General features: G+C 54.8%; 9 protein-coding genes across 9 annotated transcripts; 4 read left to right on the forward strand and 5 right to left on the reverse strand.

The window, feature by feature from the left end:
- Positions 1–355: 355 nt before the first annotated feature.
- On the reverse strand, positions 356–1,449 carry VTJ04DRAFT_7191 (uncharacterized protein; the record flags this gene model as incomplete). The annotated part of the gene is made up of 2 exons (XM_069365491.1): positions 356–822; positions 1,254–1,449. The coding sequence occupies 2 exons, from the start codon at positions 1,447–1,449 to the stop codon at positions 356–358; spliced, it is 663 nt and encodes a 220-aa protein (XP_069216520.1).
- Positions 1,450–3,510: 2,061 nt separating this feature from the next.
- VTJ04DRAFT_7192 (uncharacterized protein) lies at positions 3,511–4,947 on the forward strand (the record flags this gene model as incomplete). Its single annotated transcript, XM_069365492.1, has 3 exons — positions 3,511–3,642; positions 3,733–3,875; positions 3,939–4,947. The coding sequence occupies 3 exons, from the start codon at positions 3,511–3,513 to the stop codon at positions 4,945–4,947; spliced, it is 1,284 nt and encodes a 427-aa protein (XP_069216521.1).
- A 382-nt stretch (positions 4,948–5,329) lies between these two features.
- VTJ04DRAFT_7193 (uncharacterized protein) lies at positions 5,330–5,680 on the reverse strand (the record flags this gene model as incomplete). The annotated part of the gene is made up of 3 exons (XM_069365493.1): positions 5,330–5,357; positions 5,464–5,542; positions 5,611–5,680. The coding sequence occupies 3 exons, from the start codon at positions 5,678–5,680 to the stop codon at positions 5,330–5,332; spliced, it is 177 nt and encodes a 58-aa protein (XP_069216522.1).
- Positions 5,681–7,471: 1,791 nt separating this feature from the next.
- VTJ04DRAFT_7194 (uncharacterized protein) lies at positions 7,472–9,303 on the forward strand (the record flags this gene model as incomplete). The annotated part of the gene is made up of 2 exons (XM_069365494.1): positions 7,472–7,743; positions 7,821–9,303. The coding sequence occupies 2 exons, from the start codon at positions 7,472–7,474 to the stop codon at positions 9,301–9,303; spliced, it is 1,755 nt and encodes a 584-aa protein (XP_069216523.1).
- A 395-nt stretch (positions 9,304–9,698) lies between these two features.
- VTJ04DRAFT_7195 (uncharacterized protein) lies at positions 9,699–11,837 on the reverse strand (the record flags this gene model as incomplete). Its single annotated transcript, XM_069365495.1, has 4 exons — positions 9,699–10,465; positions 10,537–10,671; positions 10,735–11,028; positions 11,111–11,837. 4 exons carry the CDS (start codon positions 11,835–11,837, stop codon positions 9,699–9,701), a joined length of 1,923 nt encoding a protein of 640 aa, XP_069216524.1.
- A 1,836-nt stretch (positions 11,838–13,673) lies between these two features.
- Positions 13,674–14,595, forward strand: VTJ04DRAFT_7196 (uncharacterized protein; the record flags this gene model as incomplete). Its single annotated transcript, XM_069365496.1, has 3 exons — positions 13,674–13,740; positions 13,807–14,432; positions 14,491–14,595. The coding sequence occupies 3 exons, from the start codon at positions 13,674–13,676 to the stop codon at positions 14,593–14,595; spliced, it is 798 nt and encodes a 265-aa protein (XP_069216525.1).
- A 159-nt stretch (positions 14,596–14,754) lies between these two features.
- On the reverse strand, positions 14,755–15,940 carry VTJ04DRAFT_7197 (uncharacterized protein; the record flags this gene model as incomplete). The annotated part of the gene is made up of 2 exons (XM_069365497.1): positions 14,755–14,811; positions 14,873–15,940. 2 exons carry the CDS (start codon positions 15,938–15,940, stop codon positions 14,755–14,757), a joined length of 1,125 nt encoding a protein of 374 aa, XP_069216526.1.
- A 596-nt stretch (positions 15,941–16,536) lies between these two features.
- On the forward strand, positions 16,537–19,889 carry VTJ04DRAFT_7198 (uncharacterized protein; the record flags this gene model as incomplete). The annotated part of the gene is made up of 3 exons (XM_069365498.1): positions 16,537–16,563; positions 16,624–19,669; positions 19,738–19,889. 3 exons carry the CDS (start codon positions 16,537–16,539, stop codon positions 19,887–19,889), a joined length of 3,225 nt encoding a protein of 1,074 aa, XP_069216527.1.
- Positions 19,890–20,186: 297 nt separating this feature from the next.
- Positions 20,187–21,557, reverse strand: VTJ04DRAFT_7199 (uncharacterized protein; the record flags this gene model as incomplete). Its single annotated transcript, XM_069365499.1, has 1 exon — positions 20,187–21,557. The coding sequence occupies one exon, from the start codon at positions 21,555–21,557 to the stop codon at positions 20,187–20,189; it is 1,371 nt and encodes a 456-aa protein (XP_069216528.1).
- Positions 21,558–21,970: the final 413 nt, after the last annotated feature.

Here is a 21,970-nt window from a genome sequence, read left to right on the forward strand (position 1 = left end):
ATCCTAGACGAGGGATATCTTCATCCTGGGCCGTCCAATTGACGAGGTTACACTGCAGTGGAGGGCCGTGCGGTTATGTGCGGTCTCTAGAAGGAATTGTCCAATACAAATACTTGCTTTGAAATAAAAACGACCCGAGATCGGAGCAGAGGATGAGAGACATGAATTGAAGCGAGCTTGGCAACGTTGGCATTCCATTGATTCTCGAAAGTTTGGGGCGAGAGTGCCACTCGAGGACCGAAGGAGAAGCCAATCGAAGAGGAAAGTGAAGGGAAATAAGGACGAGACAGGAACGGGAGTTATGTCGAAGACAAGTCGAATTTCTCCTGGTCATGGAACTGAGCTGAAGTAAGACCTAAGCAAGCTGTACCATCCCAACAACTATCGCCCCAATGACAGCGATTCCGAAATCATAACGGTGCTTCCAACCCTGCTTAAGCCCAGAAGCCCCAGATGTCACCTCCGTAGTTGTTGCAGAAGGTTCGGTGGTGGAAGCCGGAAGGTGCTCAGAAGCTGAAGTCACATCAATCGTAGACTCAGGCTCCTCTACTGACGTTGTTGTTGACTCCTCAGAGCTGAAGATTGTGGAATCGACATCAGTCGAAGTTGGTTCCTCTGGTTCCTCTGTTGTTGCGTACTCCTCGGCGCTGGTTGTTCGAAACTCAGTGTCAGTCGTTGTGGGCTCCTCAGGGGTAGGCTGCTCAGGAGTAGGCTCAACACTACTCGTCGCAGACTCGGTGCTGTTGGTCGTCCATAGATCGGCCCGTGAACTCGATGACGTCGAGAATTCGGCCTCTAGCGTCGCTGTGACAACTACGACTTCTACGGTTGTGCTCGTCACCGTCCCAATCGGGGTCTCATCGCCGCAGCCCACGCTTGACTCTGTTGTGGTTCCGTTTATCCAGTAGGTTGTTGAAGTTGACACAGGGATTGGCCAGATAAACGGCATCGACGAGGTCCTGGAAGTGCTGTTCACGCCTCCAATTGTGCTCGGTTCACTGGGTCCCTCTGGGCAGCCGGTTGTCAAGGGAGTGCTGTCAATGGAAGTGACTCGCGCACGGCAGGGATATGGGTCGACAGTGACCGTGATGCTTGGGAGTGCGGCCAAGAGGGTGACTGTTGCTGGACTCTCCGCTGCTGCGGCAGAACAGAGCAATTGATTCAAAGAAAGCTGTTCAGAAGGGCATGGCGATAGCCCTGTGAAGACAGGTTAGTCGGGAGATGGAAGTCCTACTAGAAGTTTGAATACGCACCGTCTGAGTTTGAGTCCAGCACAAAGACCATGCTAAACCCTCTCCAGCCACACTGCAGGAATGGCAATGGGGCATCTGGTGGGACGATGTCTCTGGCCCCTGATTGCTCATCGTTGTCAGAAGGAAGGAAGATCTCGGCGCCAATGGCAGCCGCGACATTGGCCAAGGGCAGGAGACAGTACAGAAGGCTGAACATGGTTCCGGAAGGTGATAAATGGGTTTTGGACTTAGATTGTGACAAGAAACTCTGAAGTCCTGGACCGGTGAAGTAGAGAAGCAAGAGACCTCGCTGCTTGGTCTTCATAAAGGACCATGAGGTGGGATCCTTGGGGGTTTTCTCGAGTCCCATCCAGAAGCAACACCGTTTCATTGTAGAATCTGCGAGATTATTTGCCAGATTCTGTGTTTTGCAATCATCCTTTGTATCCCTCGTTGAATCTCGTTGATCGGGTGTGACACCTACTTCCACCGGCCGGGTTAAGCGGGCATGGTGCCATTGTACTTCCTTGTAATGTTCTCGTCTGAGAATGGTGGTTCCGAATTTTGTCTCGCATTTCCCTTCCATCCGAAATCTCTTTTGGTCTCCGGTGAGAATGATGTTGTCAGGTTTCTCGGGTGTCCTAGTTTCGCCATCGTCACTCCTTGGATGTGATTTTGGAGCCCGAGGCTGACAGGCCGAGGAGGCCTGGCATGAAGGCAACGATGGAGTTAAGACATTTAATCCCGATACCCTCTTTTCCAGAAGGATCATCAACGAGAGGCATCTTGTGTTACCGTCCGACGGCGCAACAGCGCACAGGGAGATCAGCCCGGTGAACTCTGAAACGGAAGACTCTAGCACATTGTCCTCTCAAAACTTACCGTGGTGTACCTCGGGAGCTGAATTGAGGAATCCGAGATGGAGCGTCTGACTGTGATGGCAAACCCTGAGACATGCAAAATCGCCCGCATATAGCCCTGGCTAAGTCATCTAATCTCGGCCTCGCTCGACAGCAGTTGAGCAACAATACAAGGCTGCGAATGTCCGTGTGTCACGACAGTTGTGTAACGCAACGGAAAAGTGCAGCATCGTCTGGTGTCTTATTACTCGAAGAGACAAATACCTTCGCCAGGAAGTTGAGTAACATCAGGTGGAAAGCAAGGGACGAAGTTAATATGTTCCAAGAGGAAGAATCTATGAGGCTCTGCTGAACCCTCGTCATCATGCAAGAACGACGACGACGATGTGCGTGGGTACCCCCAAGGATCCAATTAATAAGATTCGAGAAAGGGCCAACGAGGGAGGCTGATTTATACTTTGAGAGCTCGAGATATTGTTCTACGCACCAAGGAACTTTAGAATTGAGATGAGACTCCAACATGCAGACAGGGGGCTGAGGTGACCACAATGGGTGATCGGTCCTTGACAAACGCATTTTCAGCTCCTGTGGACAGGGCAATGTCGAGGGAAACAACAATGTACCTAGAAATAAGGTTAGCCCTATGGGAAAGATATCGATTCCAGGCTCAATGGCATTGTCAAGTGTGGGAGGCCTGTCCTGGGTGCCATGTCTCACCTTTGGCTCCAATCGGAACTCAGCCTCACCATCAATGTCAGCGCTCATAAGATGTCGATGCTGCATTTTGATCCTTGCTTTTTCTCACCGATTGAGAGTGTTCCTTCTCATTGGTCCTTGACGAGACAAAGGATCTGGGGGACTTGTCGCGGTTGACTACAATGGGTACGGGCCGGTGATCTTGCATCTTCCGTCGTTGTGGCCGTCGAAAGCGTAAAGAGTGTAGATCTCCCGTCGGCTGCTCCCGTAGTGCCAATCCCCGAGGCCAGTTAACGGTTGGCATCGACTGTCCCCCACGCTCCCCATCCACACGAGCAGTATGCTCCTGCGTCTTGAGCCCTCGACGCTCATCTTGAACTCGGGCATCTTCAGCTGCTCTGGTCATCCCCACATGTGTGCCCGTCCAATGGATGTCCCCGTCCGGACCTGCCTCGAAATCCCTCTTCGGGATGGGGCAGAGGCAGTACCTACCTTACCTCTACAGGTTCCTAGGGGGAGAAGTGTGGGCAGGCGTGGTGCGTGGGATCCGAGGGACTTGTCCATTCTTCAGATGATGACGTTGGTTGTTGCTGCTGTGAAAACTTTTTCCTATAAACGTCACTGATCAAGACTAACCTCCTCTGTTTTCTCAACTTCAAACCTCTTCCCTCCTTATCACCCCAATACACTGCCAATACTCATCCGCCAATGCCTCATCAACCATGGATCCGTCAGATCCAATATCAGTATTGCAGTCCCCGGACGTATGGGACGTCTACGGGCCCTTGATCTACATCACCAGCGACAGATACGCTGTTGTACGCAGCAATGGAGAGTTTAGCGATATCACTATGGTGAGTTAATTTGATGTGCCAACGAGTGAAAAGTACTACTTTTATGACGAACTCTCTCCGAATCTTGGCAAGCTAACAATCAACACCCAGGTTTTGCTCACACTCTTGCATTGCGGGGTCATTGACGAACCCACTGTTGCAGGACGGCATAAAAGAATATCCAAGGACCGTGACATCTGGTTTATCAGTCCTGACGTGGTCCTTGATGAAGCCCCTTACCGAGGGATGCCTGTGTTAGTAAAATAACCGAGTTCAAATGTTTACCTGCCACTCGCCCTAACTAACAACTTTGTCAGTTTCCAGAAGGGAGTTCGTCAGTACTTCCAAATACAATTCAATCTAACTGGACGTACCCCCTGGCAATTCATCCGGGATGCCCTCTTGACCGGCAACACCCCTCTTCTGTCTGGGCTCTTTTCTGGCCGCGGAACGACAACCATGATCGGCCAGCCGCTGGTCTTGATCGCGGACGCACTGGAGTTCCTGTTTCTTCAAACCCACCCTCAAAGACCCATTACAAACACTCACCTTCTTGGCTGTCTCACCATCGTGGAAGCGCTCACCCAGGCAACGATATGCTTCAGGCCGGAGCTCGTGGGCGTGCTGTCGGGACACGTGGTTGGTGAGGATGACGATGCTCTGCTGCTCTCGCCGCTGGAAACCCTGGACCGTATTGCCCACGACGGCCTTCTGAGCGGCGTTCTGAGAGCGCCGGGCTTCCATCAAATCTCGGACGTGCTTAAGAGGACAGAGATCCTGCAAAGGCTGGTCCTCTACGTGGAGCGGACCGACCTCCGGATGGACGATGCTAGGCTCAGGGACCTGTCTATCCTGGCCGTTACGCTGTTTGCTGCGACGCACAGGCCCGGCATTGTCGCCTTCGACTACTACCTCACCCAGCTCCCGACATACGTCTTGAGCTTGAAAATATTCATCAAGGAGATGGGTGGCGTGCTTTCCGACGCCAATCGCAGGGCCTTGGTGCGTGCGGTTTGGGGCATAATGATCCTGTTCTTCGTGACGCAGTTGCGGCCTCACATGGATGAGTCCCTGCTCGCTATGGACGACGTCATCCAGGAAGACCGTGTCTGGGGGGAGATATTTGAAGACGGAATGTCCTACGTCCCCATGAACCCTGACGGATATCTGTTTATGCGCACGCTGAGCAGCCTACGCAGACTGGCGAATGAATTTCCGGGTGCCGATGCTATCTATCGAGCAGCAGCATGGAAGCTGGTGAGGCGCTGGAATGGTTGGACTGGGCGGGGTAGGGAGAATGAGGTGCAAATAAACGTTAGGCTCTGAGACGAGCTGGGGACTTCGTGTATGATTAGCTTGTACAGTACCTGATATTGGACTGGCATGACCAGCGAAAGAAAGCAGGGAAGTCTGTCTTGTTTTCCTGACTCATGTGATCAAAACTCAGGTGTGACATGGGAAGTGAGTTGAGAAAATAACGTCACATATCAATCGAATCTTCATTTCTGGAAGGCACGAGCAACAGTCCCCGTGGTGAATATATACATTCCAGTTCTCATCCCAGAAGTTTCTGTATCACACTCCCAGAGCCGATGCCAATATAGTCCATGTTGCGCGTGTCTCCGATGCTCATCGGCAGGTGTCGACAGCATCTAGGGTGACCCAAAACCTTATCTATAGCGCGAGGAATATATTGTGCTCGTCTCAACTAGCAGAAATTCTCAGGCTTGTTCTTCCTGTATCAGAGAAGCACGAGAGTCAGCTAAGTTCCAGATTCCTCAATGTCGTCGTCGGAGGAGGAGGAGGAGGAGGAGGAGGGAGGGAGGCTAAGAAGAAACGTACTCAGGGCAGCGATACCCCAGGCAGCGGCTGACGCATTCGCGGTTGCAATGGCCAGCGATGGTACCGCACTGCTTGTGGCCTAGTTATTGTTGGCAGATTGTCAGTCGTCGATAAAGTTAAGATGTCGGGGCTAAACGAGCGACTTACAGTCATAGATGCAGCCGGCCTGGGCGGAGGCAATGAGGCCAACAGAGACGAGGAGAGTGAGGAGTTTCATTGCGGGTGTTAGGAAACGGACTGTAGTAAGGATAGGATGAGTGCGTGTCTTGCAGGCTAGTTGAAACTCGAGAAATCTGGAAGAGTTTGATCTGTTGACCAGAGACTTTGAACAGATGAGAACAGACTCAATTATATTCGTCTTCGATAGACCTATTCTCGCTAAGGCTTTCTTAAACCAGGATGATCACACGACTCGATGAACTCCATCTCATTCTCTCACGGCTCTAGACAAATTGCTGGGACTATTGAACAATTTAGACACGGATCTCAAGGTCCGCGCCTCCAATGTTACACGCTGAAGTCTTGGTTAATTAACCTGATGCCCTGCTTACTGCAGGAAGGACTTGAGTTGCTGCTGAACCAATCCGTGGATTGGACTCAAGGGACCAAGTCATTTGGATTGCGAATAGAGTTTCAGACTCTCATTGTCTTCGGGCCGGCTCTGAGGGGTCGTGACGCACCTACTTGATGTCCCTTCAGAGAGCATAGACTTCGGCAGATCTTCCGATGAATCCCATTCGAATTTGGCTCTTAGACCAACAACCAGTCTTCCGCGGAGCGTTTTCGGAAATAGTCACCTAAGAGTGTTTTGGTGAAGTGGCAACAATATTATGTGTGTCTTCTGCTTGTACGTAATGACAACTTTGAGCGTTATTACCCAGGTAATACTCTAGTTTTATTTTAATTAGTGAACCCTTCAGTTCCGTGCTACCCCTCTACAACTGCAAGACTTACAGCCCAATCTGGGCTTTCCCGCACAGGAACGAGGAATGACCAGATATTCAGAGAAGACTCACAATCAGAACATACCGCGGACTGGCTGTCATACACATGCAATCATGCCCCAACTCCTCACAATGAAACTGGCATGCGTGTGGGTCGATTCCTTGTTCAACAAGACTGCATGAGCAAGGTCATCGGCCGTTGAACGGTAGATCAGTCGTTGAACGGTAGCATTTTGCGGGGAAAAGGTCCTTCAGCCCCGGGAGCGACCGTTGATTGCACGCATAAGACCCTGGTTGAGTCGGCCCGGTATTGTTTTGCCCAAGGTGTCTTGTCAAATCAGTTTCAAGGACTCAAAGTGTTATGGAGTAAGAGTCAAGTGATCAAAGAGCCCCAGGGTCTGCTGTCACTGCTTGGGTAGCATTGTGGCTGTGTTGAAGTGACATGTCCAAGCCTGTGTCTGTCGGCTGTTGGCTCGGTTGGTTGCAAGTCTTAGCGCAACCACTCTCTATAATAAGACCGTCCCAAGAAACAATAACGCTGTGGTTATGCAACCTATTATGATGGATATAGATGCTGAAAATGTATATCATATATCGCTCTCCAACTCCATAACACTCCCATATAACTTTGATCAGTTCAAGTCACAACAGGTCCCAATTCTGGGTCCTGGCTGAAAGTGCAAAGACATTTGAAGTTGCCTGTGCACATCAAACCCTCGACGTAAAGAGACTCTTTTACATCCGCTGGCTGATAGTTCTTGCTTTGACATATCTAGATAGATTGACAGATAAAGTTTTTAATCGCTCTTGATCTCCTCATGCTTGCAATTCTCCAGTTTGTCTGGAACTGAGCACGTGATGTTGATAGGCAACAGTGTTCTCTGTGCAAGGCCAAAAGTCTCTCAACGCTGCCAAGAAAAACAGGGAAGCATCTTTTGCCTTTCAGTTGGGCCATCCTGGCCTCCAGAGCAGTTCCATCACGACTTTCTCAAAAGTCCATCAAACCTAGTCATTTTGATCCCAGACCTTGATTTACTGTGTATTAGGACATTATGGACGCCCCAATGGAAAACGCTGTCGCGTCCTCTAATATCAGCCCTTCCTTGGCAGAGTTGTCGGCCCCATCTCAAGGTCCCCAACGTGACTGGACGCGTGAGCGCGACGACACGATCAAGTTCCCGCGTGCGCGGGGAAAACCAGGAACCAAGGGGCCGAGATCGCTGGTGTGCATGTGCTTGCGCACGCTAGCGGACAACATTTCCCATGTTGACAAAGAGTCCATTGACGCGTTGCCTTTGGGCATACGATGGAGGCTGTGGAAGGAGCTGCGGCCAAGGTGAGTGTACTTCAAGTAGCGGTTCCGTCGAGGTGATGGCGATGAGCTGACATCCCATGTTTGTTTAATTAATTCAGAAACATGTCGCTTCACGCATGGCATATTGTTGGCGGGAGCCTGATCAAGGAACTTAGTTCGCTCCAGCAAGCTAATGCCACAATTCCACAGCAAGGAGACGACATGCAAGAAGGCGGCAATTCTCCCGACACTGAGAACAAAGCAATCACGCTTGACATGTCCCGCTATGAACAAACAATCGTGGACGAGACTGGTGGTCGGCTACGGCACTACTTGGAGCCATTGAAGAAACTGGATTCATGCCTGGTGCACTTGTGCATCCATGAGATGTCCAAGTTCGATCGACGCGACCTCCTCAGTCTCGCAGACCTGCCTCAACTCGTCTTCTTGGAGATCGCTCAGCGGCACGTACCCGAATCGAATTTCATCGACGACTTCTTGATTCAGGCCTGGGGTCATTCAGCTGCCAGCAACGGAGGGTTTTCGGCATTGCGCATGCTCCGCATTCACCAGTGCCAGCTGACGATACATGCGCTGGAGGACCTGCGGCGTTTCCCCGTGTTGGACGTCGTGGATATCGCGGGAAACTTTTGCGACACAAAATTCGGGAGAAGTCCTGTGCCCGGATGGATCAAGCAACGCCCACGAGATACGCTGCTGATGACGTACCTCGAAACGTTCCTTGACCAGCATCTGGAGGGCGTTAATATGATGGTTATTCTCAGGTACATGGATTGGTTATACTTACATGGAAAACTTCCGTTAGCTGGGATCCCGGGGTCTGCAAGGCCCATCCCCGAGAAACTGTTCATTCACTCGGACTTCGACAAGCATCAGATCCACCTTCAATACCGGGATGAGTTCAAAAAGTTCATTGAGGATTGGACAAGGACGTTCAGACCACCTGGCCCATTGGACATTTATTACAGAGACGAAGATGATTCCGAGAACGGCGAAGATGATCCCGGAAATATCAACCAATCCGCAGGCTACTCGAGGACGATCGGAGAGCAGGCGTTTATGAGAACATTGGGAAAGGACCATTGGGATCCAGACCGCGAAACCTTGCTTTACTACAGGATTGATCCTTTTGAAGTCTTTTGGCTACTGGGGCTTCTGGACTATTATAAGCCCTCAGAGGGCACGTCCAGGATGCAGTTCGAGCTAGGAGCTCTTGCCGTCCCACGACACCGCTATGTATACCTGGAATTGATCCCTCAAGGACTGTACCCCTCGATGTTCTGGAAGTTTAGCCAGGACCGATCAATCTATCGCCGCTCTCGCGAAGATGAGGCCAAGTCGTCTGAAAGCGAGTCGACGGCCGCATCCAGCGCGCAGCAACAAACCCACCCGACCACGGCCGATCAAGATCAGCAGCCTCAACACCACACTGGCCCAGCTCCTTCCTGGGCCCCGCGAGCGGATGATCGGAAAGTGTCCAATCTCACGGCTAGCACGACTAGGAACAAGAGGAAGGGGACTGTTGAGGATCTGCTTTCTTTGTTTGGGACACCCGGGGTCAGTAGTAAGAAGAAAAAGTGAGGGTCCGGTTGGTTGGACGGTGGACAGCATGGACCAAGCATCTCTCAACTATAAAGCAACCAGGCAGACGTCCAAATGGAGAGCCCATAAGAGCTGAGGTCCTCAAAGTTTTGGTATTGATCGTATGGTTCACGTCTTCATGTTTATCCCTAACCCTTGCCCCTTTTCCAGGTCAACAGATCCCCTTTGATCATCAGCGTTGGACAACGAAACAACACATGCTTTGCCATGGCTCTGCCTCGCAAGATTGGGTGAACATCAGAGATCCCAACTGGCCTCAGCAAACTAAACGCAGTAATTTCTCTACTCTTGAAATCCAATTCCCTCCCAACACAAGCCGCTCGTTCATTGAGGATCCCTTCCTCCAAAGAATTACACACCATCCTCAGGTATTCTCACAAATACCACCCCTTCTTCGGAAACACCCTATCCACATCATTATACACATCTGCCTGATAAAGCAGACAATTCTCCCCCTCAAACCTCCTCGTCCCATACCTAATATTCCCTGCCGCCTTGGCAATATCCCTCGCGATCTCCCGCTTGCTCGCGATACTACTACCCCCTTGGATCGCGTTCATCGCCGTGCGCAAGACGCGCGCATCGGTAAAGGTGCTGTCGTGGTCCAGGATCGGCACCGAGCGGCACAGGATCCACGTCAGCAGCACCGCAACGACCTGGAACCCCAGCACCCCCGCCAAAACGCCCACCGCCGGGGACCATTTGACTTGCAGCGTTGTGATGATGACGGGCTTTTCGGACGCGCCGGCCTCTTGCGGGACCCGCGGGAGGCGGCGCTGCGCGCCGATGATGGCGAGGATGGGTAAGCGCGCGGCGAGGTGCGCGGGTTGCAAGAGGTGCGGAAACGCGACTTGGTCCGTGAGGTTCGCGATGAAGTTCATCATTGGAGAGAAGGATGACAAGGGGTATGTGGCGAATCGGAGCTGCCCGGGATTCATGTTGAACGAGATCGGGTTGTTGTCGAACGCCGCTGGGAAGACAAGGAGCATGTTGGATATGTACGAGAGATTGGCTTGCGGATAGTTAAAGAGAAGGTCGTTGTTCAGACCAGGATTGCCGTGGCCATCTGTGAGGCAGGTTTGGCACTCAAACAATGTGCCACGTCTCATTCCCATAGCCGCATAGCCTTCAGCGAGGATATCTAATATTCACACAAGGTGTCAGGTAAGACAGGTGCGTTTCGATGTCTAACATCATGTTGGGGGGACTTACACGTTGTTGCGCAGGCTGTTGGGCTTTCTAGCATCTGGGTAGTCCAGTTTATCGCCCATCGATAATCCTGTGATGCATAGCCTGTATTAAGGATGCCTTGGAGGATGGCCAAATACTGGGGGTTATTTGGCGATGCTGTCCGCGGATATTCGCTGTTAGTGATATTGTTCCCGAACCACGCATGGTTGGTGGACATACTCTCCGTGCCGTTTGGTACTCTTGCCACAACGTCGCCATCATGGTACACCACTTTATCAGCAAACGAATAGCCGTCACAACTTGAAGAACTTTGGATGCGCTTGTCGGACGATTGGTATTCATCCAGGCCGCGATACTGGTGGAGATGGTACGTGTACGTGACCGTGCTGTCTTTGACGGTCCGATCCAGTCCCACGTCACCAATGTTTTTCATGTTGTGTGTCGAGGTGTCAGTGACGTTAAAAGGGGTCTGAACGGCCATCAGTCCTTCGAGGGCAAATACCATTGCCCTTTCTGTTGTGAGGATTCGGGTATCACGTCAGCCAATTCCGCCACAGTGGGAAGCGTTGGTGTGTAGACGGGTGTGAACACGTACCCGTTTCTCGTCTGTGCTGATACATATCATTCCGCTCCCGAGGAACCATCCACTCCTCGTTGGAAAAGTCTGTAAGCATGACAGGATAATCGACATGGACGTCCTCATGGAGGTTGTAAACGACGCCAAATACCGCAACACTAAGACGCGAAACAAGGTTGAAAATGAGATACAGCATGGCGATCAGCGTCGTGTTGCTTAGTTCCCCGTACGGCCCAAACTGGTGAAGGAGAAGCTTCAAGGTCCTCGTCGGGTGCTGCATCCCAAGAACAAGGTCAACTTCTCGCGGCGAGTGAGCTTTATGTGCCAGAAGCGGCCAGCGAAGGCAGGCACCCAGGACCCCAAGGAGAGATCCAAGCGTCAAGCTCACAAGCGCTGAGAGAAGGATGGTAAAAGAGGTGAATAACCGCCGGTCCCATGCGTCCAGGTCGGCTTTGAGACTGTACATGTGAAGGTTCACCAGGAGCAGTCCGCTGAAGACCAAGGCCAGAGCGAAGCGCCATGCGATGCTTAGCCATGGAAGGCCTCTGAATCGGGTGGCCGTGACCACTTGGACGGAGTCGTCGCTGTCATTTTGTTTGCTGTTATTGCCCTGGGAGGCTTGTAGAAGGCTTTTCGCTGCGAAGTCTCCAGCCCCTTGAAGAGATTGGCGCTTGAAGGTCGGGGATGACCATGTCCCAACGTACTGAACGGGCTGTTGCGCAGATGAGTACGTGTAGGAGTCCATGGTTGGGTCGACTCAGGTAGTTACATGGGGACCGAGACAACTGCGACCGCCGACGAAAGAATACGGCAGTCCGGTAAAGGGATCTCGGAAGAGGCGCAGAGTACAATAAGTATCCTGCCATGTTGAAATCCAACGTCTTCACACTGCCTCGCTTTATTTACGTCTGCCGGCATCGCCAGGTACTAGACAGGGGTATTTGAAATGCTTGTAGGCGGCGCAGGGCCGCCGTGCCGCTCTGTAACCACCCCTTGCCAGAGGAACCAACAACAGGTTTTAAGTCCAGCACCGCGACTTCTCCAGTCCGGTCTCTGATCAAAGCTCACTAGGAAAATGGGAAGCCTGACCCTGCATGACCCGGGTGGAATTCGATGTCTCGGTGCTCTTCACATACAACTCCTGTTCCTCTTGGGCTGGTCGAGATTGTTGTTGGAAGACTTCAGTTCCGTCATCCAGTCCCCTGGCTTGGTCCCGTCTCGGCTCCCAACTTTCCTGCGGTTGGTGTTCTGACCTCAGCTTTTGCCGCCGCACCCATGTCCGGCACTCCATTGCTGCCCTATAGTCATGTAACTTTAGAGGTGTGGTACTGTAGTATGTACACATGTCCTGTACATACGTGCGACTCTTGTTCCGAGTTACTACTGGTCAAGTCCAAGCTCTCGGGTCATGAGTTACCGAGCCGGATGAAGGCCGTCATGGCTGTGGGCTGTGTAGCCGGTGGGTGCCTTGAGAGGTGGATGTAAGAACATAGGAAGACCTAGCGAAAGAATACACGTCTATGAACATCCATCCTGGGCGCTGTTCTCTGTACAATGGCTGGGGATCATAGCCTCACCTTGAACTCAGAACCACCCCCATGGTCCGAGCGATCTCAAATCTTAAAACTCAGGTACGGCAGGTAGTGCCAGTATCGCACACGACTGCTCTAAAATAAATTCCTTCAACGGCCGAAAGGCGAGGATGGTGCCGTCCAGGCGGGCCAATTCCGCCAGCTCCGCCACGAATGATGGCACGACCCGTGCGTCGCCGACGAGAGGTCCTGCATGAGCAAACACGGGCGCCAGAAGATGGGGCTAGGGATATTGGAGACCTTCTCTTCGTACAAGATTCACCAGCAGTACATGAAGGGAATAGAAGATCCAGAGCAGAGCATCACCGACAGGGCAGACAAAAATGTCCGACCTTAGAATGTCTCGAGGCAAAAATTTCTCTCTCCCCGATGCAGCCAAAGCCGCCGAAGAGAGAGGGTAAGTGCAAGAATTTTACTCTATCCTCCTGTTTCCCCTCCAGGATGTCATGGTGTATGGATCGACGAGCCGGAGTGAATAAGAAGGAACAGTTTTATGTTGATGGGGAAAAGAAGAAGAGAAAAAGAGGAAAAGCGAGAATCCGGCTCGGAAACTTTTGAAGGCTCGCAAGAGTGGGGCCGCAGCGCAAAGCTTCGACCAATCACGTGCTGGAAGGCCTTGGGAAGGCTTGGCATGGAACCAGGGGTGGCCCCGCGCTTGTCGTCCGAGCTTCCCGGTCCCCAACTGAGCTGCCTGCTCGGCGTGTGTGTCATATGGCGGGGTTCCATCACCATCTACACGGGTCCGTTATCGTTGGCATCCCGTCTTCCGTTCTGTTTGCGCTGTTGCGTAACCTTGTGCAGCGCCTTACTGCTTTTTATTTTCCCGTCTCCCGGCTTGAATTTCGATCATTTCCATTCATCTTCGTTTCCTTTGCCGGAGGGACTTAGCTTCAGTGCCCCGCGGCGCAACACCAACCCGACACCAACCGATCGAGAGCTTCCAGTCTCACTACCCTCAGTAAACAACTTCACCGCTCCTCCTGCCAACAATGTCTGGCCGGCCTGGTGGAAGCTCCCGCGGTCGCGGGGGCAAGTTTCACAAACCGACTCGTGGAGGTCAGTTACCTGTCACCATCAACCCACCATCCAACTGGCATGAAAACTAATACGTCTGGCCACTAGGCGGCAAGCACTACTCCCGCGAACTTCGCCCCGTCGATGCCGACGGCAACGAAATCAGCATGTGGAGCACCGAGGCGCTCGAGCAGGTTGCCGCGCGCAACCGCAACCGCAGCGATGAGGACGGCTCCTCCGCCGCCTCCGGATCCGAGTCTGAGTCCGACAACGATTCCCTCCCCGGCCCGTCCAACATCACCATCCCCCCGCCTCAAGAGACCGAACTCAGCCGCGAGGAGCGCCGCAAGCTGAAGAAGGCGCGCAAAGAGGCCGCCATCGCCCGCGCGCATCGCACCGTGCAGGTGGGAGACCTCCCGCCGAGCGAGTCCGAGGAGTCAGAGGAAGTTGAAGACGATACGCCGGCGAACCCGAACCACTCTCGCAAGGCGCGCAGCCAAGCTAAGGCCGCGGTGGACGAGGCGACGGACGGGATCGGGAGGCTGCGCGTGGGGTCGGATGCTTCCGCTGCTTCCGCTCCCAGCCGGCGCGAGAGGGAGGCGCTCGAGGCAGAGGCCGCCAAGGAGCGCTACCGCAAGCTGCACGAGCAGGGCAAGACGGAGCAGGCCAAGGCGGATCTGGAGAGGTTGAGGATTATTCGCGAAAGGCGCGAGGCGGAGGCTGCGAGGAAACAGGTATGTCTTGGCGCAAGTATCCGGATCGCCGCAGCTGATGGCTGACTGTTCATTCTAGGCTGAGAAGGAGGAGCTAGAAGCCCAAAAGAAGGCTAAACAAGCTGCCCTGGAGGCTAGGGAAGCCAAACGGCGCGAGATGGCGATGAAGAAGAAAAAGAAATAAGCCAGGAACATTCAGAACGTGTCAGAGTCGTGTGGGGAGCCAGGGTGAATCTCAAGCAAGCATAACAGCCTTGATTTGACTAGGTACCATTAATGTATTCCACCATCCATGCCTCTATAATTGATAGAAGTGTTGTACAAGCTCGTGTGTGAGCTCGGTTTACAACCCCAAACCAGGCTCCTTTCCAACCGCAGCTTTCCAAAGCTCGTCGAAAATCTAGATGAAAGAATGTCAGTAGGCCGGTTCGAGAGAAACTGGGAAGGGGTAGGGAACATACGATGCCATGCTCCTTGAACATATCCCGGATTTTCTGCGCCGTCTCAATCTGGGCTTGAGGCCCAAATCCTCCAGGCTGGGACGTGGCGAACTGGACCATCTCGATCCAACGGAAAAACAGGTCCTCCTTGCCCAACTTGGCGAGCGCATCGCGGAACGCAAACACCTGCTTACGGCGCTTCTCCTGCTCGGCGTTGTTCCCGGCGCCAAAGTCCACCATCAGCCACCCAAACTGCTCGTCGTGCATCAGCGCCACGCCCATGCCCAGATCATCCAGGGACATCTCCTTCTTATCCGTCAGCTTCGTCGCCACAACCATGGCCTTCCAATCCAAATCCCAGTCTCCATCCATCATCAAGTACCCCGTCTTCTGCTGCATGAACATTGGGGCGGTCGCCTTCTGAACGCGGTTCACCAAGTCCTGGCGCGCCTCCTTGGCCGCCTTGGCGTCCGGATCCATCAAATCCACACCACCGCCCTGCTTCTTCAAGTACTCGCCGACCAGCTTCTCCACCGTGTCCCTGCTCTTGCGCACGTAGATCTCGTTCTCCCGGAATCCCACGGCCCACCTCCAGCGCAGCGGACTGCCCCTGCCCGCCGAGCCCACAGCGAACTCGTACGGCCAGGGCCAAACAAACACGGCCAGGACGAAATCCAGCATGAACGTCCCCGCGCGTTTCAGGATCGCCCTGCCCAGCTCCTCCCAGGTCAGCCCGGCCGCGCTGACCAGCGTGGCCGTCGCCTCCGGGCCCTGGAGACCGCCCGTGTCATAACCAAACGCGGCCGCCAGGAGCGCGAAGTAGTAGGGGCTGATGTACCAGATGCGCCAGACGAAAGCGGCGACCACGGCCAGGTTGAGCGCGACAGGCACGAGGAAGAGGTTGCGCTTGAAGGTTGCCGGGCGCGGGTCCACGTGGGCGATGTACAGCGGGCCCGCGGGGAGGGTTTCAGTCAGGGGGACTAAGGGAGCTGTGATGGGTTGGAATGGGTAGGGTGGTTTGGATGGGGCGGTGGAGGAGGAGGATTTGGAGCTCGACAGGCGGGCTTTGGAGTTGGCTTTGGGAGCCATTGTTGAGGTGGTTGGGTGAGTGGTTCGTGAAAAAGAGAACGTTGATCGGATGAGATGGAGCAAGTTTGTAAGATGAGGTTCCGGAATGCCCGATGGATGAAGCCTCAACCCAAAAGATGGAAAACGAGATGTGGAACAACCTAGACACCTGAATTAAAGAAATTAAAAATAAAAGTTGGAGAAGAGGAAAGCGTCGTCGCCGTCGAGGCCAGGAGTATTCAGACGGCGGACGCGTTTCAGCGGAACTTGTTGACGTGGAAGGTTCAGGGGGATGAAGTTCAGATTTAGGGAGGCGACATGCACATGCTTAGGAATGAAAATGCCATGTCATGACCCTAACCCAGGACGGCAGGTCGATGTGGCAGCTGCCCAGACGCGCAGCGTCCCCGTATTGTAACTACTGTAATTTTCGTATCAAACTGCAGTTTGTTACAGGAGATAAGCTTATCGCACCCCTGTCCCACAGTGGGATCCCTGCGACCGAGCTCGAACTCGGCCGAAATTTTGGACGTCATGGAGGGACATTGCGATTGCGGCACAACGGCCACTATCTCCCTCATTACACGGCAGCACGCCATGTCCTGCTATATTCAACCATGATACGACGTGGGATATGGCAGAATGTATGTTCATGGCGTCTCTTGTGCCTCGCATATTGGACAACATTGCTAACTCGCATGCAGAAGCAAGGGCGCCTGTCTTCATGCCTCCTCTGCCGCTCAACCTCGCTCTGGGCCCGGCCCCTCTCGTCCTCGGCCCGGTCGTCCTTGACAAGACTCGGTGATGCACCAACGGATTCCCGTGAGCCATCCACATCTCGGGACAGCCCAGCGACCTCATTGAAAGCGACCCATGCTTGCCTAACCTTCACAAATGTTGCCCCAATCAGGCCTGGCCTGCAAACAATCCGGCCGTTGAGCAACCCCCGGGTATTCCAACGATTCTACTCGGGTCCCAAGATCCCAGGTTGGGCCACAGCACCTCCACCACCGATATCATCCCCCAAGCCCCAAGCACCGAGCTGGGCGACAACACCTCCGCCGCCGATAGTATCTCCGAAGCCTCCCCCGCCTCCTCCGACACCCAAACCCGCCCCGCCGGAGGAGGCCCAATTACCAGACTGGACAACGGCAGCACCTACTCCGATTGCGTCGCCGCCGAAACCACCGCGGGCACCCAACTCCCCATTACCGGCTTGGGCCACAGGAGCGCCTCCGCCTCTCGTATCGCCGTCCAAACCACCGCCGCCACGGACTTCCCAACTACCCTCCTGGGCCACAGCGGCACCTCCACCTATAATCGGTCCAAAACCGACGGCCCCTCCGGCGACTCCCGAAGGCGCTAAGCTTGGCCATGAAAACAACGATGTATCCCGAGAATATCACGCTCTTCAGGCTCGCCGGCGGCGTGCGAATGATCGCTCATCGACAACATCCCAAGCAAGTTCTTTGCTCGGCACGCCGGCCTCTAATGTCCTCGACTCGTTGACGAACCCAGAAGCACAACAAGATGCTCCCGAGTGGAAGAATCTGACGAGGCGAGACCGGAAGCTGCAAAGCCAGCCCGACAAAGCTGCTTCTGCCGATCCCTGGAAGGTGCTCCGGGGCAACATTTCCGGCGAGGGGGCTGGGGAAGACCCATGGAAGGTGCTTGAGAAGACATTTGAGAAGGCTAAGGGTGACAAGGAAGAGAAGAAGGCTGACGACAGTGCGACTTGGGATTGGGCGGATGAAGCAACCGAACAAGGTCGACGGGACAGGACAAAGCGAATCGCGCGCCAACTGGAAGAGAAAGCGACGGCTGCTTCTGTTGCGGAAGGCGGGGCTAGTCGCCGGAAAGATGACCGTCGCAGCAAAGACTGGGAGCTTGAGGAAGGCCGCTCCAAGAAACCTAAGAAGTCCGCTGGCCGGCGTAGGGATTTCGAAGAGGACGAGTACGATGAATGGGACGAGGAACTCTACGAAGAACGGCGTCGGAGAAAGGCAGAACGCGAAGCGGAGAAACGAAGACAGGCGGAACTTGCCCAGGCTATGCCCACGCCCATCTTTCTCCCTGAGTACATCAGCGTCACGAATTTGGCCGTGGCTCTGGGTCAAAAGGTCGAACCCTTCGTCCAGCAGCTGGAGGAGTTCGGATTTGAGGACGTCAGCAAAGACAGTATTCTTACCGGGGAAACGGCGGCCCTCGTGGCTCAGGAATATGGCTTCGAGCCCACAGTTGACACGGGCGAATCCGAAGACCTCAAGCCCCGCCCACCTCCTGAGGATCCGTCCTCACTGCCCCTCCGCCCACCGGTTGTCACTATCATGGGTCACGTCGATCATGGCAAGACTACGCTCCTCGACTACCTGCGCAAGTCGTCCATCGTCTCCCAAGAGCACGGCGGGATTACGCAGCACATCGGCGCCTTCTCCGTCACCCTGTCCTCGGGCCAACAAATCACCTTCCTCGACACTCCCGGGCACGCCGCGTTCCTCACCATGCGCCAGCGTGGCGCCTTCGTCACGGACATGGTGGTCCTGGTCGTGGCAGCAGACGACAGCGTCATGCCGCAAACCCTTGAAGCCATCAAGCACGCGCGCGCCGCCAACGTCCCCATGATCGTCGCCATCAACAAGATCGACAAGCCCGAGGCCAACATCGACCGCGTCAAGGCCGACCTGGCTAACCACGGCGTCGAGATCGAGGACTTTGGCGGCGACGTTCAGGTCGTCTGCGTCAGTGGCAAAACGGGACAGGGCATGGACGATCTGGAAGAGAACATCTTGTTGCTGGCCGAAATGCTCAACATCCGAGCCGAACGAGACGGGATGGTCGAGGGCTGGGTGCTCGAATCCACCATCAAACCCGTCGGGCGGGTCGCCACCGTCCTCGTCAAGCGCGGCACGCTGCGCAAGGGCGACTACCTCGTCGCCGGGTGCGTCCAGGCCAAGGTGCGCGCGCTGCGCAACGAGGCCGGCGTCGAGGTCCAGGAGGCGCCGCCCGGAACCGCGGTCGAAGTGCTCGGCTGGAAAGAGCCTCCCGAGGCAGGCGACCAGGTCCTCCAGGCGCCCGACGAAGGCCGCGCCAAGGCCGCCGTGCGTTATCGCCAGGAGATAAAAGAGCGCGGCGAGGCCATCGCGCAGATGGCGGAGCAGGAGAAGCGGGAGCGAGAGCGGCAGAAGGCGTTGGAGCAAGCCGCTGCCGCCGAGGCGGGCGAGGCGGACGCCGATGCCGAGGACGCCAACAACAACAGCAGCAACACCAAGAGCATGCTCACCCACGTCCCCTTTGTCATCAAATGCGACGTGCGCGGCTCGGTCGAGGCCGTCTCGGCCGCGGTGCAGGAGCAGGGCAACCACGAGGTGCAGCCCAAGATCCTCGTCGCCGCGCCCGGGCAAATCACCGAGTCGGACGTCGAGCACGCGGCCGTCGCGGGCGGCACCATCATCAACTTCAACCTGCCCGTGCCCAACCACATCCGGCGCATGGCGGCCGATGCGAAAGTGGCCATTCTGGAACATAACGTGATTTACCACCTGATCGAGGCGGTACGAGACAAGCTTTCGGAAGGGCTGGCGCCGACCGTAACCAAGAAGGTGGTGGGCGAGGCTGAGGTGCTGCAGATCTTCCCGATCAATGTGAGAGGGAGGAAGTTTAAGAACATTGCGGGATGCAGGATTGGGAATGGCATCATCAAGAGGGGGGCGTTGGCGAGGGTTATTCGGAATGGGGAGACGTTGTTTGAAGGTGAGATTTATTATTTCCTATTCCTGGTCTTTCATCCTTTCCCTTATCGCTAACTTTTAACTATACAGGCTCCATCGAGACGCTTAAACACGTCAAGAAGGAAGTGGACGAGATGCGCAAGGGGCAAGAGTGCGGCATCTCGTTTGATGGCTGGGACGACATGCAGATTGGCGACATCATCCAGACTGTGGAAGAGGTCAAGGAGAGGCGGAAGTTGTGATGGTGACACGATGAAGGTGTCTCCCTTCTGCTACGGGACGTGTACTTGTACTATGCAATGTATGATACCGGTCTACCTCCCCTATGTTCTTCACGCGATAAACACGGAATAAAACTAGCAGGATAGATAGACCAGGCGGGTAGACGGGACTGCTTACTTATATGGCGGGAATGAAGCTGAAGGGAGGAGGAGCAAGTTCTGGTCAGGATGGTGATAGCACCAGAAGCACACCGATGTAGATATACATGTACTGTACCATGTACAAACAAATAGAGCCTGCTCTCTTGCTACACTTTATTACCGTCTCCTCGGTGGCCCCAAGCTCGCTGAAGACATTCGTACCACTGTAGTTTCGTTCGCGCTCTGGATGCGTGCCCGCTCCTTCTGGAGCCTGATCAGCCCTATGCGGTCCGTCACAGGCGTCGCGTCAATGATGCTATCAAACGCCGTGTCATCGGCGACGTCATCGCCGCTATCATCCCCGTCGGACTCGTCCGAGTCTGCTGCTACGCCCTTGTTGTTGTCCGAGTCTGGCTCGGCTTCCGAATCGGATTTGTATCGCGGCTGCGGGCGGGGGATGGTCGCGATGTGAGACTTTTTAGGCAGAGCCTCCTGACTGTTTGGTGATAATGGGGAGGGCTCGGCGATCGGGTTGGCGAAGGACTTAGAGGCGAGGATCTTGCGACGGATGGCTTCCATCTCTTCGGCATCGTCTTCTGACTCGGAGTCGGAAGGAGGGAGCGCGTAATGGTCCCGTTGGGAGGGGGCCTCGTCGGGGTCTGCGGGCGCTTTTGACGGGGGTGGTTTCGTGCCGAGATAGATGCCGTCGGGTTCCTCGTCATCAGCCTTTTTACTGCCTTCCTGGCTCCCTTCGTCCTCGTCGTCATCATCACCGTCATCATCCGATCCCACGGGCGCTCGCCGGTTGACGTTTCCGCCCGCCCACAAATCATCCGGGTCCCCGTCCTCCCGGCTCTCGGTGTACTCCCGGTCCAGCCTGTCCATCCACTCCTGCTCAACCTTCTTCACGGCCGCCTCGTCTTCGCACGCGGCGTACCTCTTCAACAGCGCAGCGTTGATCTCAAGGAAAGCAGATCCATAAGAAAACGGAGCCAGGATCTGTTCCGCCCAATCGTGATGCCCACAAATCGCAAACGCCGCAGCCAGAGCCTCAACACAATTGAGCCGCCACGGACGGCCGTAATTCACCGTGTTGGCGGCGACGAGGTAGGGCAGCAGGCGCTCGCAGCGGCCGCCCACCTTGGACCATTGCACCTCCTTGGTGCGGGCCCACGAGCACTCGACGACGGCGGCCCCGTATTGTTCCAAGAGCTCGCGATCGGCCGGCGACAGGGTGCGTTTGCCGTTCGGGGTGATGACGACGCCGGCGTGGCGCTGGCCGAGGTGCAGCTCCCGCATCAGCCCCAGCTTCATCAGCCGCTTGCCGGAACAGCGCTTGGGGTCGCAGTGGCCGAGGTCCCAGCAGGCGGCTTTGAAGGGGGGTCTGGAGGAGGCGGCGGCGGCGCGGGCGGTTTCTGGGTTTTGTTCGTTCGGGGATTTGGAGTTGTTGTCGGAGTTGTCGTCTTTGGGGCCGCGAAGGTAGCGCGGGGGAGGGCGGTTGTGGTGTTTTCCGCCTCGGGAAAAGTTGTCTTTTTTGTGTCGGACCATGGTGGTTGGATTCTGAAGTGGGTTTTGATGGTGACTTGAGGGAGGTTGTGTTGACGATGGAGTTTCTTCAATTTTTTGGAGGCGACGAGACCTGAACTTTTGATGGAGGGGCTTTCCTTTCTGGATTGCGAGTCCCCCGTTGATTGCATCATTGAGCGCGGGGTGTGGTGGGGCCACCCCTGGTAGCGAGAGTGGAGCATAACTTATGCATCTATCGCAATACAGCACCTATCATGCCAGTTGATATGCATTTACACATGCACTCTCCCCTCCGGTCTCCCTCGGACAGGAATGGCCCAAGCTCTCCAACTCCAAAGCATCTCCAGATCCAATCCAAGCTGAGCGCATTGCCGTGCTGCCTGGCCCCAACCCCCGGACAAGACTACGTAAATACTGACGAACAGGTCTTCGTC

The sequence above is a fragment of the Mycothermus thermophilus genome (genome assembly GCF_041956435.1).
Source record: "Mycothermus thermophilus strain CBS 625.91 unplaced genomic scaffold VTJ04scaffold_5, whole genome shotgun sequence".
In the NCBI taxonomy this organism is placed as follows: domain Eukaryota; kingdom Fungi; phylum Ascomycota; class Sordariomycetes; order Sordariales; family Chaetomiaceae; genus Mycothermus; species Mycothermus thermophilus.